This window comes from Suricata suricatta, chromosome 17, assembly GCF_006229205.1.
Source record: "Suricata suricatta isolate VVHF042 chromosome 17, meerkat_22Aug2017_6uvM2_HiC, whole genome shotgun sequence".
NCBI lineage: Eukaryota > Metazoa > Chordata > Mammalia > Carnivora > Herpestidae > Suricata > Suricata suricatta.
In genome coordinates, this window is record NC_043716.1 from 625,077 (window position 1) to 646,300 (window position 21,224).

The following is a 21,224-nucleotide window of genomic DNA, read 5'->3' on the forward strand; positions in this document are numbered from 1 at the left end:
GTGTGCATCAGCGTGTGTGCTCTGCATGTGCCTATGTGTGTGCATCAGTGTGTGTGCTCCCGTGTTGGTGCGTTCCTTCTCATGAGGATGCGTGTGTGTTCACGCAGGCCCATCCGTGGAGCGTCCACGCATTGCTGGGGACGTGTGCAGCCTTCAACACTCCTAAGGGTCTATAATGGGAACAAGTTATTAGTTCCCTCGTTTGTTTGAAAAATAATTCATGAGCATCTTTTACGTGCCAGCATCTTGATCGTCTTTGGGGATAAAACGGAACGTAACTGAACCCAGCCGCAGCCTGTGAGGACCTTACAGCCTGGGGATGGGGGAGACGGCAGACGGAGTGGCCACAAGGCTGAGGATGTGGGCTTATCCTGGGGAGGAAAGCCGACGCCTAGGAAGGAGAGGAAGGACGGAAGCCCCCAGGGGCAAGGACCACTGAGGTTTCAGTAGGAAACATTGGGGCCCAGCAGCATGAAGAAGAGTCCAGGTTTGGGGAGCAGAATGTGCAAAGGCCCTGTGGCAAGAGGGAGGAGAGGTTTGAAAACCATCCTACAGCCCGGGGGTTGAGCTCAGAGAGGAAGGGGGTGGCGGGGAAGCAGAGAGGCAGCTGGTGTGGGATGTGGGACCACAGCACACGATGTGTGTGCTGCTGTTGGAATTTAGTGCCTGACTCCATGAGGGTCCTGGCCGACACAGGACTGAAGGATGGTCCCCTGGAAGGACCTTGTTCACAGGCTTAGGGAAACCCCAGGCCCAGGCGCCTCCCACCCCTGCGGGTCACAGCCTAGCACCCTGCCCGCTGTCCGTCCGCACTGGGGAGCCCCAGCAGGCAGTTGCGGGCATCCTGCTCTGCCGGTGGGCGGTCCAGAGGGAGCGGGGGTCTCTTAGCCTGAGAGAGTCTGTTTCCTCTAATCCTCTTCTCCTGGGAACTCAAGAGCTTCTGGAAACCGCCCAGGAAGCTGTGTAGCATAGGCTGCAGCGGGAGAAGGAACTGCTGTCTCGGAAGGAGCCGTCCTCCTGACGTGACCGCTGAGCGGGCAGCAGAGGTGGACCGTCCGGACACACACGGGGGCCCCTCCCGCCCGGCCCCGGCCCCCGGCCCTCCCAGCGGCAGCGGATTCCCCGTGGACACAAGCATCTCTGTAAACACCCGCTTCCCCGTGTTTCTGTCCGGGCCGCATGCAGACGGCGGCAGACGGCGCCTTCCCCTCTGGCCCCTGCGGGAGGATGACACGCAGGGGTCCCATCAGCTTCCTGGGCGGCGGGAGGCGCACCGGCCTCCGTGACTGCGTCCGAGCTCCGTGCGGGGAGCGTGCCGCCAGGCCCCTCGGCTGGGCACGCAGGTTGCTTTCCGTTTGTGCCACGGATGGCGTGGTGACGCTGGCGTGCGCCTGGGCTCCGTGCCGCGACTTGAATGGCTTCCGCTGTCACCGGCCGCGATGAGGAGGGGCTGCGTCCCCACACGCTGGGCAGCGCGGCGACTGTTGATCTGAGGGGTGAGGAGAAGGCCTTTGAGGACAGTTTCACCGAGAACCCCGCTGCTCTGGGGGCCTCGTGCCACGTGCTGGCGCCAAGCCTGGGCCGCATTTCCAGCCCTTCCCCCCCCACAGGACGAATCCCCGCCATCCTGAGCTCCGGCTCTCTCCCCTGTAAACCGGGGCGCACCCTGCTCCCTTGGGGTGAGTGTAGGGAAGCCTGAGACCCTGGTGGGGGCGGGGGCAGCACCACCAGGTACATCTGAGGAGGCTGCGTCTGTTACAGGACTGTCACCGTCCCCGGGATGGGGTGCTGAGTCCTGCCTGGGGCAGGGGAGGGTCTCTGGCGGCTGCGCGTCTGCAGTCTCCCGATGCCTCCCCAGCCTAGGCCTGGCCCCTCCCCGGGGATGGGGCCCTCCTACTGCCCCCGACAGCATGCTTTTAGGGGCGGGATCTGGGCCCAGACCCTCATGGGTCTTACTCTGGGCCAGTGCCTCGATGGGGACTGACTGGCCCTCGGGGGGGCTGGGCCCCCTGGGATGATGGATCCAGGCTGACCAGGTTGTGTTCCAGCCTTGGAAGGGTTAAGTTGTCTCAGTGGGGGCCGGTGGGAGGGGCCTGCCCCGTATCCACTCACTCCTGTGACCTGGTAACTCCTTCCTCCAGGCCAGCACAGCCCCTCCTGGGCTCCTGTGAACCTTCCCTGAGTGCTGAGACCCGGAACCCTCCAGAAACTGCCCCAGCCCGTTCGCAGGGCTCTGCTCTGCCCGCAGCGGGACCCGTGTGAGCTCCCAGGGCGGGGGCAGGGATGTGCCCTCCTCCTTCTGAGCCCACAGCCTTGAAGGCCGTGCCCAGCCTCGGCCTGTGGCGCGTGACCCTGGGCCTGAGGTCCTCGGTCGGGGTCATGGAGGTGTGTCTGGCCCAGCCTGTGGAGCAGGAGGCAGCGGGGTGTCCGGCTGGTTCTGGAACCGAACAGGTGGTTTTGGTCCCCCGATGGTGTTTCCTGCTTCTCCCGTGCGCGGATGGTCCTTCTCGGGTGCCGTCGCCGGCCGGCAGCCCACAGAGCACGGGCCGTTTCCCCGTTCCGTCCGTTCCGTGTGTGGGGTTTGTGGTGGGGAAAGTGGGGGCTGTGGTCTAAGATGTCCCTGTTCCACATGTGAACCGTCTGTTCGGTAGACACGCTCGTAAATAGTCTTAGACCTAGCGTGGGCTCACTCGCTGGAGAAAAGTTGGAGAACAGAGAACAGTTACGAAACTCCCACCATCCAGTCAGAGCCCCCGGGCCTGGCCGTCTGTTCCCAGCCTGGGACCCTTCCCCGCCCGCGTGCTGGGCCTGGGGCTGCGGCTGGAGCCCCTGCTTGCTGCAGAAGGGGGCTCCTCCCGTGGGCTCCTGGGGCCGCGTCCCGGGTCCTGAGGCCGCAGAGCCACCGCGTCCTTCCCCAGGATTTGCACTCAGGGCCGAGCGTGTGGTGCGTGTGTGTGGTTCTCTTGTGGGCCACGTGGTCACACGCGGGGCCCAGCTCTGCTCCCTGGAGGGCAGGGGTGACGGGTGGCGTGGCCGGCTCCAGCGGGGGCCCCCCACCCCCGCCCCCTGCCCCCAGCCCTTGTGGCTCCCTGAGGCCCAGCAGTGGAGGGGCGCAGACTGTGGACCCCCCGCCGAGCGGTGACGCTCTGCTCTGTGCCAGGCGCGTGGGTGCCGACCTGGGCTTGTCTCGAGCAGCGTGGCACGCGGGTCAGCGGAAGGGCAGTCGTGGGATATGCCTTTTCCGAGGCTGTGAGGAGGGGAAGGGGGGGCGCAGACCGCTGTGGGCTCACCCGCCTGGACAGGGCCGTGCTGGTGGGCACGGGTCTGGGGCTCCCAGCCACCACGCACCCCTGCCGGCCACTCCTGTCATCGGGAGCTCTGGGGATGGGGGAGGGGCACCGACGAGGCTCCCCAGTGCCGGCTTCCCTGGGACCCAAATCCCCGCGGGGGACACTTTCCTGAACCCCATTATTTCTCCCAAGCTCTGAGCACAGAGATGCCTCACAGGCCCCGTGCACCCCGGGATCTTTGGAGCGGGTTTTCACACAAACACCACAATAGCCCCCAGACAGTGGACGATCTTTGCTGTCACGGGCCCCGAGGTGACACAGAAATAGAGGAGGACCTGGCGGCAGCGAGCCAGGCCCTGCCGAGCCTGTTGGGAGGCAGCCGTCTCTGCCTCCGTAGATCCGAGAAGGCTTGCGGGGGGCCGGGACAGGTGGGCAGGGCTTTGAGGCACAGGTAGGAGTCTGCACCGGGATGAAGGCGGTCCCGGCACAGGGCTTGGCATGAGGCAGGAGGACTGAAGCCGCCTGCGCCATGGGTGAGCCGGAGGCCTGGTCGCCGCGGTGGGGACGCTGGCGGAGCAGAGCGCTGGGGGCCGGGCCCATGCCGGGGCCCCGGGGCTGTCTTTCTGCATCCGCGGAGGAGCCCTCTCGCCCCGCCAGCCGCTCTCGGGCAGAACCTAGGTCTGCAGGCAAGACCTCCCCTCCACTGTGCCCCAGAGCAAGACGTCTCTGGCTGCTGTGCGCCACCAGGAGGCCTGGTTTTCCCACGGCCCAGGAGGGGCGAGGGGTGCTGAGGACCAGCTGCCAGTCCAACCCCCCTCCCGCCAGGAACTGTCTCCGCGTCATTTGCAGCCAGAGTCGCATGGGCCCGAGGGTGCCAGCCATAGGCCACGGACGCTGCGGGAGCCCGTGGGCTGTGTGGTGGGTGAGGGTGCAGGAGCCCACCCGGCAGAGGGCACAGTGCCCGGTGACCACAGGACCCTCGTGTCTTCCCTGCGGTGAAGCCCGGACTCACCCTGGACGCAGGCACCTGGCCCGGTGAGGAGGCTGGAGCTTGCCGGGGCCCTGCGTGGGGAGGCGGCCGTGGCCCCGTCAGCCTCGGGCCCCTGGTGCCGGCTGCAGCTCTGGTTCGGGGACCCCCGTGCCCCCTAGGTTATCATCCTGATGCACCGTGTTCCAGGCCCTGCGTGGAGCCCCGTGTTTACATGAGCTCATTGATCTTCGGCCCCGCCCTGGGGAGTAGCCTGCCGTCATGTCCCAGATGGGGAAACCGAGGCCCCACTCACACTGGGGGTGGGAGCAAGATCTGGACGCCGGCACTTGGCTCCAACCCAGGTGCCTCCCGGCCTCAGAAGTGAGGGGTCCCCCAGGGCCGGCGGGGCCCTCAGCTGCACACAGCCCCTGGTCCTGCCAGCCCCGGAGCTGCACACAAGGCCACCCGCACCACGGAACGTGGCTGCTTTGTTCTGGGGAGAAGGTGCGTGCTGGCAGCCGCAGGTCAGTCCTAGAGGTGCCACTTACCAGTGTGCACGGGCGCGTCTCTCCTCCGGAGGAGACTGCTGTGCGCCCCCTGCCCACCACCGGGAGCGCGCAGGGCGGAGGACGTTGGGGTGGCGGGTCATGGACGCATGGGCCTCAGTTTCCTTGTCTGAAAATAGGGCTGATACCCAGAGGACCAAAACTCAGGGGCGGTCGTGGGGACGAGGTGACAGTGCCTGGGTCGTGCTGTGGTTCCAGCACGACCCAGGCCAGTTCTGTGTGTTTTACCAGGAGCCCGGCCTGAGCCCAGGGCGAGGTCCGCAGGGAGCAGCTGGAGGGAGCAGCGCGGAGCCTGGCCTCCTGCTGAGGCTCCCCTCCTCCTCCTCCCCCCCTCCTCCCCCCCCTCCAGGCCACCCCTCCATTGTTCGGGGGACAATTTCCTGTCTGTGTAGCAGACGACATGGTTACCCTTAGACCAGGGTGATGCCCAGAAATGCACTTCCCCGTGGACAAAAGCTCTGGTGTGGCGTCCTTTGCAAGTACCCTGGGGCAGGGAAGGCCGGGGGGGGGTCGTAACTCAGACCCTCCACCAGGCTCCCACCACCCCTGCCCACAGAGCCCCGAAGGACCCTCCCCCACATGACCCCTAACAGGTGCAGCAGGCCTGGGGGGGAGGGGGAGCAGAGAAGGAAAGGGCTGTCCCGGCATGCAGCCGGCTGCTTTAGGAGGTGAAGGAGTGAGTTCCCCGTCACTGAAGGCACGTGAGTGGTTCACAGTCTCGCCATGTGGTTCAGACCCACAGAGTAGCATCCTCCTAGTGGGGAGAAGGGAGAGGAAACAAGGTCAGTGCGGTGGGTGGACGGGTTCCTCAGGGTGGCAGGCGCCCCAGATGGGCAGAGGGGGCCTCGGGGTGTCTTTGAGGCCTGTCTCCACCCAAGAGCCCGGGGCGGTGATGCCTGGGGCTGTAGGTGTGAGTCACATGGCTGTCTCTGCGAGGCTGGTGGGAAATACTCCAGGCTCCGCAGGCCATGAAGACTGGGCCAACTACGCAACCCTGCCGCCGTGGGAGCCCAGCTGTGTTCCAATAAAACTTTATTAACACCAGTGGCCGCGGGCCAGATTCTGAGGGTCCCTGCCTTAGAGGGATGAGGGCTCAGGCCTCGAGGCCCCAGGGGAGGTGTGGCAGCTCAGGGAGAGGAGCACAACCTCTGCGGGGGCAGCGGCCTCACCTTCAAGCTCCGTGGTGATGAGCGTAGACCCAACGGCTGCCTTGCCTCTCTGGGGTCCACCTGCCCTGGGCCCCGGGTCCCCTAGTTCAAGGCCTCCCTACGGCGAAGGAAAGCAGGACGGCACTTTGTGGGACACCCTCCCTGGCCCAGGGACGGCGCTGTGCTGGTCGGAGGGGTGGGGAGCTGGATGCCGTCGCTCCAGCCAGGCCGCCGGGCCCCGGGGCGGGAGGCCGTGGGTGCTGAGCTCTCTGTCCCCACAGGAGAGCTGTACCGCGTTTCCTTGAGAAGACAGAAGTTCCCCGCCCAGGGCAGCATCGAGATCCAGGAGGACAGTGAGGTGGGCGGGGCTCCTGGGGGTGACTGAGCAGGATTTCAGGGGGACCCCAGGCCTGGAGACCCTGGACGTGCTCTTCACTTCACTGCACGTGGCATGTGACCCTGCGCAGGTCCTTCTCTGTCTCTGGGCTTCTGACCCCTGGGGTCAGAAGGGTCTCTCGGGGCCCCTGGGGCCCTGACAGCGAGGGGCTGGCTCTCCCGCAGCTGGGCACCCCCTCTGCATGCACAGGAGGGCCCGCCACCCTGGGGCCCCTCCACCCCCCATCTCCTCCTCAGGAAGGCTGCCCACAGCGCTCCTGCAAGACGCACGTGCTCCTGCTGGTGCTGCATGGGGGCAGCGTCCTGGACACGGGCGCGGGGGACCCGGCCTGCAAGGCGGCTGACATCCACACCTTCAGCTCCGTGCTGGAGAAGGTCACGCGCGCCCACTTCCCGGCGGCCCTGGGCCACATCCTCATCAGGGTCGTGCCCTGCCCTGCCATCTGCTCCGAGGCCTTCTCGCTGGTCTCCAAGTGAGTCTGTTCTGCCCACGCAGATTGGCTGAGGTCGGGGGTGGGGGGCAAGGGGGTGCTGTCCCAGCTTGGGGTACCTGCCAGGGCATCCACGGATGCCAGCCAGACTGGCCATGAGCACACTGGTGGGGTGCACTGGTGGGGGCACGCTGGTGGGGGTGATCAGCGAGAGGTCGGGGCAGTTTACAGCTGTGGGGGGGCCCTGCCCAGCGCCCCGGTGCTCATTCTCCCAGCCCGATGAGTGCACGAAGGCCCAAAGGCTAAGCATTTCCCCAGGGTCACCACGAGAATGAGCCGGGACTCGAACCCCGGCCACGTGGCTTTCCTGCCGCAGTCAGAGCCCAGTGGGGATGTGTGACGTGATGCGGGGGGACCCGGGCGCTGGGGACACATGTTCCGAGTCCTAGCCGAGAACCCGGATGGAGGAAGTAAGGCACCAAGCTCCCTGGGCCTTGTTCCTTCATGCAGCCCCACCCCCCACCCCCGCTCCCCGTCCCTGTGGGTGCAGATACGTCTCTGTGTGTGGTCCTGGGACAAGGGCAGGTCCTGATCCAGGCTGGAAGGACCGAGATCACTCAGGTGTTCTCCCAAAATACAGGACGTCAGGCCTCCACCCTGTTGCCCAGGAGGGGAGGGGCTCTGGAATCTGCATCTGTGACAGGTGCTCAGGCTTAGGAAGTGGGCTCTTTCTGAGCCAGCTGCGGGGAGCACTGTGCTGCCCCGTCATCAGGCTCGGCACCCCGCCTCCTCGCTCCCCGACATGTGACCCCCAGAACCGGGTCAGCCAGCGCAGGCCCTGATCACCGGGACTTGAGGGGAGGGATGGGGACCGCACCTGTGCCCGTCGCTGGGGAGGGAATTTCCCAGCTAATAAAACCTCTCCGGCGGCAGCTGAGGCTTGTGTTCTTTGGAGGAGAGGGACAGCCGTCGGGGGCCCTGGCGCAGCGCCCTGAGCCCTGGCCCTGGTGGGGTCGGCGCTGGGCCATCGCCAGCCTGAGTCTGGGCCACGAGCGGGAAGCTGGCGGTGGCTGGGGTGGGGGCGGTCGCTCCAGTCAGCTGGCTCTGCTGTCCCTGGGGACAGAGGCAGGCTGGCTGGGGTGGGGGGCGGGGCTACCCCACAGGGAGCGGCTTACTTGTGGGGAAATGGGCAGTGAGGATGCCGTAGGGCAGGCTCTCGGGCCTTTCTGGGCTCACACCTTTCCACAAAGCCCAGGAAGGCCCTGGACCCTGTCCCCAGCGTGGTGGACACCATGTGGTGCATGCGGCTCTGCACCCATCTCCAAGCTGTGGCTGACGTGGGTCTCCGTGCCTGGAACCCTCTCTCTCCTCCTCCATAGCATCCATAAAGCCTTCCTTGAGGCCTAGTTTAGAACACCTCCTCCAGGAAGTCTGCTATGATACGTCCCCACCCCGATCCACACCAGGTGGCTTCCTCCCAATCAGGGTGTCCCTGGGGGCCATGCGGAAGAGGTTGGGGGAAGGCAGCCATCCAGGAGACACCCGGCCCACAACCCGGGCTGGCGCAGGGACAGAGCACGGGGACGGATGCCTCTGCCTGCGCTTTGTTTCCCGTGGTTTCTGCCTGGTTCCACCTCCCTTCTGCCCAGCGCGCAGCCCCAGCCCCGCCCCTGCCTGAGCCCGGCCGGGCTTACCTTGACCCTGTCCGCAGCCTGAACCCCTACAGCCACGAGGAGGGCTGCCTCGGCAACAGCCAGGACCACGTGCCCCTGGCTGCCCTGCCCCTGCTGGCCGTCTCCTCCCCGCGGTACCAGGATGCGGTGGCCACCGTCATCGAGCGGGCCAACCAGGTCTTCATGGAGTTCCTCAAGTCCCCCGACGGGATCGGCTTCAGTGGGCAGGTGCGACAGGGGGACCGCCCTGACCAGGCCTGACTGCTGCCCTTGGGGCGACCCTGACCTGAGTCTGACCCCTGGCCCTGGCCTGACTGCTGCCCTTGAACCGACCCTGACCCGAGTCTGACCCCTGACCCTGGCCTGACTGCTGCCCTCGGGCTGACCCTGACCCGAGTCTGACCCCTGACCCTGGTCTGACTGCTGCCCTTGAACCGACCCTGACCCGAGTCTGACCCCTGACCCTGGCCTGACTGCTGCCCTTGGGCTGGCCCTGACCCAGGATGAGGACCCATCCTTCACAGTGTCTCTGTCAGTGGCTTGCTGGGAAAGGTTCCTTATTCTCCCAGGGACAGGGGGACTGGTGCTCCGGCTGCCATGGGGGTGATGGGTCAGCGGCGGGTGGGCCTTCAGTCCCAGCTGTCCGCCGCAGGTGTGTCTCATCGGGGACTGCGTGGGGGGCCTGCTGGCCTTCGATGCCATCTGCTACAGCGCGGGGCCCCCGGGGGACAGTCCGAGCAGCAGCAGCCGGAAGGGGAGCATCAGCAGCACGCAGGTGCGGCGCGACAGTGGGGCTGGGGGCTGGGGCCGCCCTGGGGGAGCAGGGGCCTGTCCTGGGAGGGGGGAGGCCAATTTAGGGCGGGTCCTGCATCTGGGGAGAAAGGGGTCGGCGGGCGCCGTCTGTGGTGGCTGCAGTGCCCCCTGTCCCTTGCGTGGCCCCAAAGGACGCCCCCCCAGGCGTGGCGGACGAGGCGTGCGGCCTGGCGGGCAGCAAGCGTCTCAGCAAGAGCAGCATCGACGTGTCCAGCGCGCCGGATGACGAGGACACCGCGGAGCCCCAGAGGCCGTTGCCTCGGAAACAGAGCGACTCCTCAACCTACGACTGTGAGGCCGTCGGCCAGCATCACGCCTTCCTGTCCAGGTAACCGCCTCCCGGACCCCGTGCTCCTGCCGGTGCTCCTGCCAGCACGGTGTCCGGGGCGGCGGGGACCTGCCAGCCCCCGCCAGCTCGTGCCCTGTCCCCGCGCCGCCCCGACTTGGGGAGAGACGGGACAGCCGGCGTCGCTGACCTGCAGCTTCGACCTCTGCCAAGGGGACCCCCCCCCACCCCCACCCTGGCCTGCTTCCCCGTGCGTTCAAGAAAAGGCCATGGAAGGGCAGGTGCAGGCGTGTTTTGTGAGCCATTCCGGGCGCTGCTGTGTCTCAGACGGCGCCGCGGGGGCCCCGGGAGGTGTCCCGGTCACACGCCAGGATCGGGCAGATGGGGCCGGATCCCGGCTGCTGGTCCCCGGGCAGTCCCTCCTGCAGAGCTGGGCGAGTTACCTGCAGGCTCACTGGGGACACCAGGGCCCCACCCGGGAAGGCAGGCCCTGGTCCCCGCTGTCCCTCTGCTCTGTCCCGTCCAAGTGACACCTCTCAGGAGGCCGCTGCCAGGTGTGCAGAATAGATCTCCTGTGACCACTTCGGGGTCTTTCCTCTTTGCATGTATTTTGTATGTTCTTTGCGGATGGTTTTCCTGGGGGAAAAACCCTTACGCTGTGCCTTTTTCTGACCCTTTCTCTGCATGATACGTATTTGGTAAACGTCCTTAACAGGGACTGTTTTGCGGAGTGAGCGGACAGCTCTCCTCCTCCCAGTGCGGATACCAGGCTCTCTCCAGTTAGGGAATCACAGCGCATCAACGCGTGCGCGCAGGTAGGGCTGTTCCATCCAGGCGCATCCCTGGAAGAGAAGTCCTCCGACCAGAGGCCCCGCACTTTCAAGTCTCTACTTGAATCCCCAGTTATCATCAGGGTGGCAGGGTGAAAAGTGCTTGAGAAAGGCCCCAGCTCGGGGGTGACGAGAGCCGGAGGTCCCTGGGAGCTCTGTCAGCACAGCCAGCTTTTCCCACCAGCGTGGGGACGGACGGCGGCTTCCTCGAATACCAGCGCTGTCCTCCAGGGGAGAGACAGGAGCCCAGGGGCCCAGGTCCAGCCCCCCGGCCCCTCATGCATGGCGGGGCAGGGCCTGGCTCCAGCTGTGTCTGTTGCTATTTCTCGAATTCCCTTTTCTCCTCCACACGGAATATTCTAGCTGAATTTGCATTCGGTTACTCGATTCGTAGATCTTGGCATCCTACAGAGTTGCATCTAGATGCACCTGGGAGGTCCAGGGGCGCCCTGCTCCCCCGCTGTCCCGCCCTTCCTCGGCGGCTCGCTCTGGGTCCGGGACAGAGCAGCCCCCCGCTCGGGAGCAGCGGTGCCCGGGCGGGGCAGCGCGCAGTTCTGTGTGCGGCGCTTTCCTCTTGAAGCCCTGCCCCCTGCGCAGGTGGCGGGGGAGGGACGGGCACCCTGTGTGCGCGGGTCCTGCACCCGGGGCCTGGACCCCAGAGTGACAGCGAGGCTGCCCGGTTCCAGGAGACAGCTCTGTCCGGCTGGGGTGGCACCGCCAGCAGATGGTGTGGGGGCCTCGGGGGGAGCTGGCGGGGGGCCCTGGCGAAGCCTGGCTGCCGGCAGCGACAACGGTGGCTTTGGGTAGACGTGTTGGAGGCCAGATGGCCCCGCCGTCTAAACCACTTACCATCTGGCCCTTCAGAGAAAAAGTGGGCCGACCGACCCCTGCCTAAGGCGGCTGCGGCCAGGCCCCGGTGGCCCGCGCCAGGGTGGCCGCCAGCTCCCAGGGCCGGCCGGTGGGCGCTGACTCTGGGCCCCGCCGCGTGGATGGCGGGCTGGGCTCTGCCTCCTCAGCCCGAGTGCCCACACCCCCGGCCCTCTCCCCCTGGGCAGCATCCACGCGAACGTGCTGAAGGACGAAGCCGAGCCCCCTGCGGCTGGGGGGCGCCCGCCACCTGAGGTCAGCCTGGGTCGCTTGGACTTCGACGTGTCTGACTTCTTCCTCTTCGGCTCGCCCCTGGGCCTGGTCCTGGCCATGCGGAGGACGGTGCTGCCGGGGCTGGACGGTGGGTGGCTCTGCTGGGCCAGAGAGGCCTGGTGTGTCCAGACCACGGTGTGAGGGTGTGCAGCTGAGGAGGGGGACCCGAGGAGGAGGGGGCGCGGGGAGGGCAGGGGGGCGGGGGGGTGGGGGGAAGGCTGGGGTGTGGCATTGGGGGAGGTGAAGGGCAGGAGGAGGGAGGGACGGCTCCCCCAGATGGGGCAAAGGGGAGCCAGCCCCGGTGGATCCCGCATCCCTGTCACATGCCCCACGTGGACACTCGTCATGCTCCACAGGATTCTGGGGATGCGGGAAGCTGGGGGCCCCTGAGGGGCCGCACGTCGGGGCTTCTCCAGCTCCTCCTCCACCCCCTCACCAGCAGCCTCCACTGTGGGTCAGATAAGAAGGGAGGGAATCTCCTTGAAGCAGGGAGGGGTGAGGCAGAACCCCATGCCGCCTCCGTGGGTTTCCCTGGACCCTCCAGTCCCTCGACCCGGGGTGGGGGGTCCCGGGGGGGGCCTGGATGGAGACACCTGCTGGGCTGTGGGAGCAGTCCCTCAAGCCCTGTCTCCCACCCTGCCTGGGGGTGACAGCTGGGAAGGCGGCCGCTGATCCAGACCCAGAGATCCTGGGTCGCCTGGCCAAGGGCGCAGTGACCCAGTGGAGGCCGGAAGGGGGACTCAGGGGACTGAGCGAGGAAACGGCGGAGGGACAAGCGGGGAAGCCCGCAGGCCGGCCTGGGGACCTGCAGGTGCATGCCGGGCTGTCCACTGGGAGCCTGCAGGGCCACTCCTGGGTGGGGCAGGCTGGCAAGGCCCTGAATGCCAGACTCACCCTCATGGTTTTGGGCCTCTTGGCAGCTGGGAGCCATGGCACGTTGCTGAGCAGAGGGCTGGGCGTTCACAGTGCACTCCGGGGGGCCTCTGGGCCTGAGGGAGGAGGAGCTAGCCGAGGCGGCCCCCCCCCCCCCCCGTATCCCCTCAGGCTTCCAGATGCGTCCTGCCTGCAGCCAGCTGTACAGCCTCTTCCACTGCGCGGACCCCTCTGCCTCGCGGCTCGAGCCCCTGCTGGAGCCCAAGTTCCACCTGGTGCCGCCTGTCAGCGTGCCACGCTACCAGAGGCTCCCGCTGGGCGACGGGCAGTCCCTCCTGCTGGGTAGGGTCGCGGGGAGGGGGTGGGAGGGTGTGAGAGCGAGCCGAGCCGCGGGCTGGGCTGAGCCTGCAGCGCCACCCTCTCTGGTTGGAGCTCTCCAAGCACTGGGAGGCACTAGACTTGGTCCGTGTGCCCCCCTGCTCTGCAGAGGCCAGGCTCTGCCCCTGACGGGCTCCTGGGGGGAGGCCAGCACGGTGCTCGAGCCGTCAGACCTGATGGTGGGTGTGGAAGTCCGTGCTGGGCCTCGCTTCTGGAGGTGCGGGCCTGGGAGCGTGTCAGCCCGGTGGGCGTGATGGAGGAGGGGCCTTTGACCCGGCGATGGGCGGGTGGAGCAGAGCTGGGAGCTGAGGGCTGGGGTGGGGGGGCCAGGCAGGCCAGCGGGTCCAGGGCCCAAGTGTGGAGAGCCAGTCGTGCGCCAGGGAGGCTGGCGCGGACAGTCAGCGCTAGATCGGGGCCTCAGCCCCACATCCCGGCTGAGGATTGGCCAGAGCCCATTCAGAAGTTTGGGCCGGATTGGGTGGGGGTGCCGTGTGTGAGGCTCACTCATGATCCAAAGCCCCCCCTTATTTTTAATGGAAACTTGATCTCCAGAGTCCTGCCTTGTCAGGAGCTGCCGCAGAGAGGGGTCTCCAGCCTCTGCGCGCACGCTTCCCTCTTGGCGTCGCCCCGCCCCCAAGGGCACCTCAGCACCCAGGCTCAGCCCGGGCCTCAGGGCGGGCAGCGCGGGTGGGGGGATGCGTATGGGGGCCACAGTTATAGGCCGCGTCCAAGGTGCCCTGGGCAGCTCTGACAGAGACGGAGGGATGGTTGGGACCCACCACTTAGAGGAGGTGAGACCCGGCTGGGCCCTGCGGTACAGATGCCCCGTCGAGCCCCCAGAGTGAGGGGCGCAGGCTGCCTGTGGCGTGGGGGTGGGGTGAGCGGCCGGGGCACAGACTCCCACCGGTGCAGGCCCCTCGGGGTCACACAGCCTGGCCCTGACGTGACCTCGCCCCTGCAGCCGACGCCCTGCACGCCCACAGCTGTCTCCTGCTGGAGGACGCCCCCGCCTCCGTCCCGCCGGCCCCGCCGGCCCGGTGCCCGGCTCGCAGGGTGAGTCGGGACAGCTCGCACAGCGACAGCTCCGAGTCCTCAGATGGCCTGGTGCCCGCGGGCGCCTCCCGCAGTGAGTGAGGGGCTCCGGGACCTGCCTGCCTTGATGGAGAGGGACCTCCCCCGGGTGCCGCGGGTCCACTGTCGGGGCTGCTGAGGGCGGGCAGGGGCGCCAACCCACCAGACGCACCAGCGTTTGCGTCTCCATGGGGCGGTCCCCGCTCCTGAGGACCAGGGCGCAGCGCACATCCTGGGGACAGGCGGGGGAAGGGGCTGGTGGCTGGTGGGAACTGGGTGGTCACGCCCTGGAGCTCTGGCCCCGAGTGTCCCGTCCGCCATGGGGTCTGGTGCCGGGGCCCCACGGTGCCCCCGGGCCCAGGCGCAGGCCAGCTGCGCCGCCCTCACCCGGATCTCGGGTCCGCAGTCACGGCCAGGTGGTGGGGCTCCAAGCGCATCGACTACGCCCTGTACTGCCCGGACGCCCTCACGGCCTTCCCCGCCGTGGCCCTGCCCCACCTCTTCCACGCCAGCTACTGGGAGTCCACGGACGTGGCGGCCTTCATCCTGAGACAGGTACTGCGGGCCGTCCGCTCCCTGGGGCACAGGCCGCCTGGCGGGCTGCACGGGGCCCCAGGGCACGTTGGGGTTATGAGGTCTGACAGGTTTCATGGAGAACCCTGGCTTCTGAGCAATGGCACGGCACTTTCTAGAAACTTAAATAGAAACTACCCAGGAGAACGGACCCGTGTTCCCCCTGGGTGAGCGTCATAAATGCCTGTTCCTCGGAGGGTCTCGGTGTCCTCAGGACGCTGACTGAGGGGGACCCTGGGGAGAGGGGGGCTGGGAGGTGGGGTCGGCGGCCAAGGGCAGGACTTTGATTCCATGCTGTGCCCAGTGAGAGGCCGTTGCAGGGTTTGAGCAGTGAGAGAGCTGAGCGCATTTCGGGAAGGGAACCCTGTGCCTGCTGCTTGAGGGGCAGGAGAGAGGGCGAGGCCTGCTCCAAGGCAGCCTGGAGCCCGGCGTTGGGCTGGGAGCCGGCGCAGAGGCCCGGGGGCCGGGGTGGGGCCACAGCAAGGCTTGGGCACCTGGGCGTGAGGGACCAAGGGCCACCCTGAGGGTCCTGCCCTGCACCCAAACACCTGGGGGGTGGCTCCCTGGGGTTGGGGAGGGGCAGGGCCAGGCTGGAGTTCAGGAAACTGAGTCTTGGGTCTGGGCCTGAGAAGCGGGAAGGGAGGCAATTGGAGGCTGGGGCTCAGGGCAGACAGATGGCACGTGCCAGGGACGGGAACGGCGCTTGGTTCTGTTGTGGGTTTTGCCCACACTAGGCAGCTCTCCCCACCCGTGGGGCGTCCTGCAGTGTAGCCCAGTCCTGACCTGCCAACCCTGAGGCACCTGAACTCCGCCGAGCTGCGGCTTCAGGGTGTCAGTGCCGAGAGCAGATCGTGGCCCGGGCTTCTGGCCCCCAGAATGATATGGACAGTCCGGCAGTCCCCCCTCGGGTCCCGCTGGCCTGCAGGGCCTCAGAACCCGGGGAAACGCTGTGTTCCCTGCAGCATCCGCTTGTTATAAAAGTCCTCTGAGCCCCGTCCTTCCGGGTTTCCTGGTGCCCAGCCCGGCTCCTCAATCACTGGTCCCTGGTGACTGACTGGGCCCCTGATGGGTCCCCAGGGGCCAGGGGTGGAACTGGGGGTACCAGCCTCCGGTCACCAGCCCCAGCCCCCCCTTAGGTGGGGTGCAGATGCCACTTCATTCATTAACAAAAGGCATTTTTAGGGCTCTCTGCATTTAGGAAATTCCAGAGGTTTCAGGAGCTCTGGGCAGGAACAGAGTGAGACTAGATCTGTATCTCGTCCTGTGAGACACGGGGGTGTCACTGTAGGCAGAGAAGTGCAGGGATGACACCTGTGGCTCCAGGGAAGAGCCTCCCCAGAGGATGGGGAGTCCCTGGATGATGGAGAGCCGGAGAGGGAGTGAGCCTCTGGACTGGGCCGGGCAGAGTCTGGGGGCCACTGAGGGGTCTGGAGGAAGCCCGTGGGGGGCAGATGCAGGGGGAGGAGGCAGGCGGGAACCACGCAGGGTGAGTCTTTTGTGGGGTGTGGCTGTGGGGGCCACAGAGCAGTGCCTGGTTCTGCCAGGCACAGGGTCCGTCCTCAGGATAGACACTGGAACAGCATATTCGGGTGTGGAAGAGCACGACGCAGTGGAGGGGGGTGGCGCCCTGGGGCTCGGTGGGGACGGAGGCCTCCAGTAAGGACGGCCAGCTGGAACAGCGGGCAGGGAGTGGGTCCAGAGCAGGGGCTGTGGGTTTGGACGCCGTGCGCAGAGGCTGTGCCTGGGTGGAGGTCTGAGAGCCCTTGCTCTGGTGCCGGCTGTCAGGACCGCCGCAGACAGGTCCCAAGGGCCCCAGGCTGGCCCCAAGCCCACGGACCCTGAGGCCCTGACGGCCTGCTGGGAAGGAGGGGCCGGTGGTCCCGGCTGACCTGGAGCCCCGTGCGGCTGTCCATCAGGTGATGCGCTACGAGAGTGTGGCCGTCACGGAGAGCGCGGGCCTGGACCCTGCCGCGCTGAGCCCTGCCAGCCCCCGTGAGAAGTGGCTTCGAAAGAGGACCCAGGTCAAGCTGCGGGTATGTGGTCATCGGCCCTGCGCCCGCCGCGGACCGGCCTCGGGGGCTCTCGGCCCGCGGGGCTGCCCCGGGGCTGAGACGCCGCGTGGCAGGCAGGGACCACGGGCTGCAGGGAGGTGGCGGTGAGGGTGGGGACCTGGCTCCTGTGGGCCTGGCTCCAGGGGGGCGGGGGGGGGCCACCAGGGCGGGGTCAGGGCACTGGGGGCAGGGGCGAGAGGCCAGCTGTGGAGCGGTGGCTGTATGTCAGCTCCTGGAGACAAGGGCGTGAGTCAGGGTCTTGCCCATGACTGTGGGCCTCACGGTCTGATTCACCTCTGAGTGTGGCCTGGCGTGGATTCAGCCACGACAGCGGGAGGCACGGATTAGGAAGAAAACGGAGAAAAGGACTCGGGACAGACTGCATAGGGCTTCCCTGAAGGAGAGTCACCTCTGTAGGGTATTGAAGTGTGAATAGGAGTTTTGTGTGCATAAATTCATCTGTGTACTTAGCAAAGTGTCACCAGTGTGGGTGTGGCCCACCGTGCCAGGTCCACGGACACAGCCACTGCTCTGTGGGCAGGCTGGTGGGAGCATCAGACGTGGACCATGAGGACAGTCCTGAAACGCAGGTGCTCCGTGCTCTGTGAACCAGCTCTGATTCTGCAAACATTTATTGAGCTAAAATCATGTTTTCTGCAACTTGCCTGCTTAAGGTGTGCAATTCGGTGGATTTCAGCGTGTTCACAGATGTGTGCAAACATCACTGTGGCCGATTTTAGGACGTTTTTGCCACCTTGGAAAGAGAACCCTTTCCCTGTGACCACCCCCCGGACCGTGACCCCTGCCCCCTCGCTGTGTTGGACGGCCAGCCTCTCCCTGGGACGGACATGTTTGGTCTCCTCGTTCAGCAGTTGTGGGGCCCCGGGCGGTCCCCACCTTGTCCCTACCATGGGTGGCGCTCCGGGCTCTCATGTGGACGTGTGTTCTTATCCCTCATGGGATCCAGCAGCCGGGCGGGTGTGGACCGAGGTCTCTGTGTTGTTTTGGTTTGCGTCTCTCCGAGTGTCTGTTCCTGCAAGTGAACCTTTGTACCCCCACCTGACCGTCTGCTGTGCGGGTCCCCGGACCCCAGCCCGGGAGCCGGTGCAGATGAGGGGCCGCTGGACTGCAGATGCTGTGGGGTCCACGGGGTGCCTCTCAGATGCATAGTGGGGGGCTGGAAGGTGGGGGCAGGTAGAGTCGTGGGGGGCCCTGGAGCGCCCGGCTCATGACACCTGGGGGTCACAGACTGAGGTCTCTGGGCACAGCTGTGACACCGAGCTCAGGACTGGGACTTCACCGTGGGGCCCTGGGCGGACGGCGGCTCGGGGCTCGTGCTCACTGAGGACCCCCACTGAGGGCTGTAAGCAGGGCCCTGGCCAGAGGGAGCCCGGGTGTGGGGACAGATGCTGATGGGGCCGGTCACCGGCTTGCGGGGTTAGGCCTTGGCGAGGTGGGGGTGGCTGGGACCGAGGTGGGCCTTCGAGCTGCGGGACAAATTGAAACCGAAAGTGGAGAAGCCTGGGGACCCGGGATGATTAGAGACAAAATGACTCCGTGTCCGGAACAATCCGGAGGGTGGGGGGTGGGGGACCCCAGCGAGGCTGCGGCTGGCGCGGGTGCATGCGGGTCCTTGCGCACCTCTCCATGCTCTTGCACGTTCACGTTCCTGCTAAGGGGACACCTGGGGAGTGGCTGTGGGAGGAGCCCGTGATGTGGAAGCAGACCGAGGTGCCAGGGGCCCGGCCACCACTCGGGGCGTGTGGGAAGGTCAGGAGGAGCATGCTGGTCGTCTGCGGGAACCAGGGCTCCCTGGCTCAGGGTGACACGGCAGGGACACATGTCCCCATGGTCCTAAGGACAGCGTCTCGAGGAAGCATGCGGCCCAGCCCCACGGGCAAAGGCCCAGCTCGTCTCTGCTTTCAGAACGTCACGGCGAACCACCGGGCCAACGACGTGATCGCCGCGGAAGACGGCCCGCAGGTCCTGGTGGGCCGCTTCATGTACGGGCCCCTGGACATGGTGGCTCTCACCGGGGAGAAGGTGCGAGGGCCGGGCAGGTGGCGGGCAGGAGGATGGCAGGAACTCGGTGGGGGGCGGGGTGGGTTTCGGGGTCGGCGGGACGGCCCCCAGCCTTCAGGACGGCCCCTGGCCCCTGCCCACGCGCAGGTGGATATCCTGGTGATGGCAGAGCCGTCCTCGGGCCGCTGGGTGCACCTGGACACGGAGGTCACCAACAGCAGTGGCCGCATCACCTACAGCGTGCCGCGGCCCCGGCGCCTGGGCGTGGGCGTCTACCCCGTGAAGATGGTCGTCAGGTAAGACCCAGATGTTCTCGTGGCCCTTCCGGCCCGCTGGCCACGAAGTGGAGCCCTGGGGGTGCCTTCCTGTGGGGAGAGAGGAAAGCGAGCAGCAGGCCAGCCCAGGCATCCGGAGAGGCCGGGCCGTGCGCTGGCCCCAGGCAAGCGGTGGGCTCGGCCGCGGGCTGACCACCAGCAGGTGCCTCGTAGGGGCGACCAGACCTTTGCGATGAGCTACCTCACGGTGCTGCCCAGGGGCATGGAGTGCGTGGTGTTCAGCATCGATGGGTCCTTCGCGGCCAGCGTGTCTATCATGGGAAGCGACCCCAAGGTCCGGCCGGGGGCAGTGGACGTTGTCCGGTGAGTGTCCCCTCCTGTCCCTTCCCTGCAGGCCCCGGGAGAGCCGGGCTGTGTATTTTCTGGAACACTCATCTGCAGGGCAGGAGCTGGGGAGTCCTGGTCATATGTACCGAGGGACCCCAACAAGCACCTGCTAGCCCCTCCCTCCTGCCTGCGTTTAATCTCTGCAGCCAATCAGGCAGGTCTCCCAAGTTCTGAGTCCAGGCGGGGTCCAGTCCATGTGTCCTGATGGTCTCTAGGAGAAGCGGCTCCAAATGTAGAAGCCGAAACATCCGTCTCATGGTTGTGTGGGTGGGCTGTCGTCCCGTGGGGTGTGCCCACGGCTCGCAGCCCGGTGGTGGTCTTCAGGGTGGGGGGGAGTCATCCGCAGGCTCCCCTGGGGCCAGTGTTCCAGATGGCCTCTGCACTCGTGAACCCCTGCTCCCGGCCAGCTGGGCGCCACGCAGCCAGCCTGCCTCATCTCCTGGAGACCCAGGTGGAGGCTGCAAGTCTTCTTAGGACCCAGCCTTGGGGGTCATGGTGACCTTTCCACCGTGTTCTGCTGGTTATAAGTAGTGGCAGGACCCACCAGGTCCACGGGGAAGGGGCCACATAAAGGTGTGAATACGGGACACTCGGCTCCCTGGGGGCAACCCTCTGAGACCAGCTCACACTCAGTGATGAGTGGAAGATTGGAGCTAGTACAGGTGATTGGAGAAAGCAGGGTAGGCTTCCTGGGAGAGGTGGCGTCAGAGACCTTCCCCGAAGGAGAGATGGCTGGAAGTTGTCAGTCCAAGCCGGTGCACAAATGAGCAAACGTCGGAAAGCAGGAAGCAGACAGAAAACTGATTTTGATGGGCCCGAAAGGAGGACATGGGGCGACAGGGCCAGGGAGGGGCAGAGCACGTGTGGGGAGGGGGCAGGACAGGGGCAGCGTGGCCGGATTTGGGAGGCCAGACCAGGGCTGGAGGCGGTGGGGCTGGGAACAGCCGTGCAGAAGGGCGTCGCCGATGGAACCGTGAGAGGGGAGCCGCTTTGTTCCCTCCCTGCCTCCCTGCCTCCACCCCTGCCCCCCTCCCTGCCTCCCTCCTGCCCTCCTTGTCTCCACCCCTGCCCCCTCTGTCTCCCTCCCTCTCTGTCTCCCTCTCTCCCTCCTTCCCTCCCTGCCTCCCTGCCTCCACCCTTTTGTGAGGCTGACTCAGGGCCAGGCCTGCTGGGCACTGACGCAGACAGATCTCCTAGCTGGGAGAAACACAGCCCTGTGGGGAAAACAAGTCACAGGCGTGAGAAAGGGGAGCAGAAGCCCAGGAGCAGCACGGACCCCAGGCCTCAGCGCAGTGGCAGTGGTCGCCCTGGGGGGCACAGAGCAGCCTGCACCAGGGACCCCAGAGTCAGCTGACCTCCGGAAGCCCTGGCCCGGGACAGGCTCAGCGCCCGGCAAGCGTCTGGCTTGCCCTGTGAGGGTGGGGTTTATTCCTCTTACATCTTCTCCAGCGCCCCCCCCCCCGCCCCGCCAGTCAGCGCCCCCTCCCACAGCTGGGAAGGGGGAGCCGTGGCCCCTCCGGAGGGGACCACCCAGGGCTCCTCACATGGGCTCCTGGCCCTGCCACGTTCTGCAGACCCTGCCGCTTATAAGTGACACCTGGGCCCAGCCTGGAACTCGCCAGAGTCCCAGGGTGGCATCGGAGCGTGTGCGTCACTACGGAGCGTCCCCCTGGTCCCTAAGGTTGCTCTCCAGGTTTGGGAACCCCCAGTGTACGGTGAGCCAGGCATGGCCAGTGCCCCACCCGCCCGGCGGGTCCGGGCTCACCCATCATCTTGTAGCTGGAGCCCCGGGTGAGGGCAGCAGGCAGCACCCTCCCACTGCGCTGAGGAAGCAGACCAGGGAGAGGCTGATTCCGCCTGGGAAGCCAGGGAGGCTTCCTGGAGGAGGCGCCTTGAAGAACAAGGGGATGGGAATGCGCAGAGATGCAGCCCTGAAGGCCGTCCAGGGCAGGGGGCCGTAGCTGGAGAGCAAAGCGGCCGTGGGGCCAGGGTGGCAGGACGCTCAGGGCCAGAGTGTGCCGAGTCCCAGGTGCACAGAGGACTGGAGACCT

At 66.6% G+C, this 21,224-nt stretch overlaps 1 protein-coding gene across 1 annotated transcript in view; it reads left to right on the forward strand.

Annotated features, from left to right (window-relative positions):
- The window catches only part of PITPNM3 (PITPNM family member 3), a 53,243-nt gene that overhangs the window by 25,254 nt on the left and 6,765 nt on the right, over positions 1 to 21,224 (forward strand). The window contains exons 6-18 of the mRNA XM_029928766.1: positions 6,256 to 6,332; positions 6,608 to 6,843; positions 8,513 to 8,702; positions 9,127 to 9,249; positions 9,419 to 9,615; positions 11,459 to 11,631; positions 12,588 to 12,758; positions 13,756 to 13,920; positions 14,272 to 14,420; positions 16,355 to 16,471; positions 18,416 to 18,532; positions 18,659 to 18,807; positions 19,000 to 19,149. Of these exons, the coding sequence (XP_029784626.1) occupies positions 6,256 to 6,332; positions 6,608 to 6,843; positions 8,513 to 8,702; positions 9,127 to 9,249; positions 9,419 to 9,615; positions 11,459 to 11,631; positions 12,588 to 12,758; positions 13,756 to 13,920; positions 14,272 to 14,420; positions 16,355 to 16,471; positions 18,416 to 18,532; positions 18,659 to 18,807; positions 19,000 to 19,149 (2,014 nt within the window). The remainder of the gene's footprint in view (positions 1 to 6,255; positions 6,333 to 6,607; positions 6,844 to 8,512; positions 8,703 to 9,126; positions 9,250 to 9,418; positions 9,616 to 11,458; positions 11,632 to 12,587; positions 12,759 to 13,755; positions 13,921 to 14,271; positions 14,421 to 16,354; positions 16,472 to 18,415; positions 18,533 to 18,658; positions 18,808 to 18,999; positions 19,150 to 21,224) is intronic.